General features: G+C 38.6%; 1 protein-coding gene across 1 annotated transcript; it reads right to left on the reverse strand.

Annotated features, from left to right (window-relative positions):
• Positions 1-758: 758 nt before the first annotated feature.
• On the reverse strand, positions 759-1,439 carry LOC122647212 (disease resistance protein RUN1-like; the record flags this gene model as incomplete). The annotated part of the gene is made up of 1 exon (XM_043840664.1): positions 759-1,439. A coding segment is annotated over one exon (681 nt), but the record flags the coding sequence as incomplete, so codon positions are not given.
• Positions 1,440-2,858: the final 1,419 nt, after the last annotated feature.

The following is a 2,858-nucleotide window of genomic DNA, read 5'->3' on the forward strand; positions in this document are numbered from 1 at the left end:
ATTGTAAGGATCCTCTTATCTTGTTAAAAAGAGTTGTAAATGTGTCATTTCCCCACCTATTGTATTGAAAGGGAAATACTAGTGGAATTCTCTTAAGGTTGAGAGGAGTGGATGTAGGCTAAGTTAGCCGAACCACTATAAATCTTGTGCCTCATTTACTTTTGTTTTTTATATTTAATATAAGTGTGCAATCAATCGAAAAAGAGGCAAAATCCACTAGTGGTAACCTATTCACCCCCCTCTAGGTTACCCAACAGAATGTCTACTTCACAATTTTCTCCATCAATGTAGAGGTATCTTAGCTTGGACATCATTGCAAAATCTTCCCTACGTAGCCATAAACTCCGAAAATTGAGAGGACTTACACCATGTTGAGACGAGGGTAGGAGGATGCCTTCAATTATTTGAGTTCCCTGTTATGTAAAAGAGAAAACAAAAATGAAAACTGATGCCTGCAAACCCAATGAAAGAAAAGGGAAAAAAGACATGGAGGAACTAACTCATTAAATGCACTTTATGTATATATTTATTATGCTTGGTGCTCATGTACTTCAATTCATCTTAGCGTTTCTCAAAAAGCTAGAATAATATACTTACTTAGAACTGAAAAAGGGCCTAAGTAAAAAGCCTTACCTTATGTTCTTCTAATACTTTGAGTATATCATCATAAGACCATAATTGGGTGCACTTACTAGGCTCCATACGACTTTCTTCCAAAACAATTCCCCTTCCCATGGCTTTAATTTGATCATGCATGCTTAGCACATGATAGGAATCTCCCATGCTTCCTCCAGGCTTGAATTGTAGGAGAGACCTTTGAGTGAGTTTTTTACTATTGATATCACATTAAAGCCACAATCTTCCCATAGAGAAATGACAATTTCTTTGTTCCATCCAACGAAAAAGCAGGCTGCATCAAGAAATATCGATTTCTCATCCTCTTCTAAACAATCATAACTTATCCTCAACTTTTTGTGGACATCTGAATGAGGAATTTTTTTCAGTTTATTTAACATACTTTCCCATACATTTTTGTCTCTTTCACAAATGAGAGAAGAACCCAACACTTCTAGAGTTAAAGGCAATCCTCTTGCCACTTGTATCATACCATGGGAAAGCTGCTTAAAATCGTCAGGGGGATATTTCTTTGAAAATGCATGCAAACTAAAGAGCTGAAGAGATTGCTCATCATCCAGTTTTGGAGGCCGGTATATTTCATCAACTTTAGCTACATTTAAAATATGTTCATCTCTACTTGTTATGACAATCTTACTTCCCGGACCAAATAAAATGGATTCAATAGCCAAATCTTTAAGTTGGGAATAAGAATCCACATCATCAAGAATAAAAAGAACTTTTTTCCCTTCTAGTATTTCTTTTACCAATTGTTGTCCTCTATAAACATTGCATGTTTCAGCATTCTTTTTGGAGACACTATAAATAAATTTTTGTTGAAGAGAAAGTAAACCATTTGGTCCTGATGCTTCTTCTGATCTGACATTTGCAAGAAAGCAACTCATTTCAAACTCTTTAAAAATGCGATTTTAGAGAGTTATTGCAATAGATGTCTTCCCAATACCACCGATACCACAGATTCCCACCAACCGAACATCATTGGAGCCACCATTCAACAGAGATGATGATAGGTCGGCTACACGGTCATCTAATCCAATAGGATTTTTAACATCACCCAAGCAATTGCTACTCAATTCACTCACTGCCCAATCAACAACTAATTTGACTAGCTCTGATTGATTTCTGCAGTTATTTCATATCAAGAAAAAATAAAATGCATAAGTAAGCAGGTAAGATTCTAAATCCTTAAGGCTAAGAACTTAATAAGATATTGTATGAGGTTAACAAAACAGATAAAACTATTAATCAACAAATTAAAGAAGTTTGTAAGTGGGATTCAAGAATTACGTACCCATTTACTTGTTCAAGTTCGTATCCCTTTTTTCCTCCTACCACAGACAAGGCTGACTTCCAATCTTGTATTTCGGCATCATAAAATTTGTGGTCCTTGTGTTTCTGAAACGATCCTTCAAAACTTGCAGTTTGATTGCAAGCATCTCTGATTGATTTCTGCAGTTAATTCATAACAAAACAAAATAATAAAATTATGTTCTGAAAAATCTGTTTTCTTTTTTTTTTTTTGTTAAACTGGAGGGAAAACAAGGGGGTGCATGCAGCCCACTTGCGCAGGCTGCAGGCACTCCCTGCGCAGCCCATAGGCACAGGGCCCACGGACAGCAGCCTTGGGCTGCAGGCCGTAGGCCTACTGCCCGTAGGCTAAAGCCCAGGACGGACAGCAGCTTGCAGGCCCGCAGCCCGCAAGCTTGCTGCCCGCAGGCAGCAGCCCACAAGGGGATGCGCACAAGGGTAGGTTCATGGGGAAGGGCGTGCGTAGAGGCTTGGCAGCGTGCGCTCCCCCCCCACATATAGAACATGATTAAAAAATTTTAAAATAAAAATTAGTAATCACAACCTAATTGGATACATGCTTCAATAATTGGAATAAACAAAACAAACCAAATCCATCATCACATGGGTAGGTTGTTACACTAACAACCTTGTAACTACCCATGTGCACATGGGAAAGTTGTTACAACAACCATATCCTAACCACCCATGTGCCAACTTGCATCCCACTCATGATAATCATATTAACCATTAATTATCTAATATTCATGGGTGGGAAAGGTGGCTCTGATACCACACTGTTGGCCAAACAACGGTCCAGGGATCAAACCATGGTTCCCTAGGGAGACCAAGATATTTATCATTAGGGTTTTGCATGCCCTAGGTTACCCCAAGGTGTCCCATGGGTGCCCCATTTTAATTTTTAGGGCTTCCCA

The sequence above is a fragment of the Telopea speciosissima genome, unplaced genomic scaffold, assembly GCF_018873765.1.
Source record: "Telopea speciosissima isolate NSW1024214 ecotype Mountain lineage unplaced genomic scaffold, Tspe_v1 Tspe_v1.0014, whole genome shotgun sequence".
NCBI lineage: Eukaryota > Viridiplantae > Streptophyta > Magnoliopsida > Proteales > Proteaceae > Telopea > Telopea speciosissima.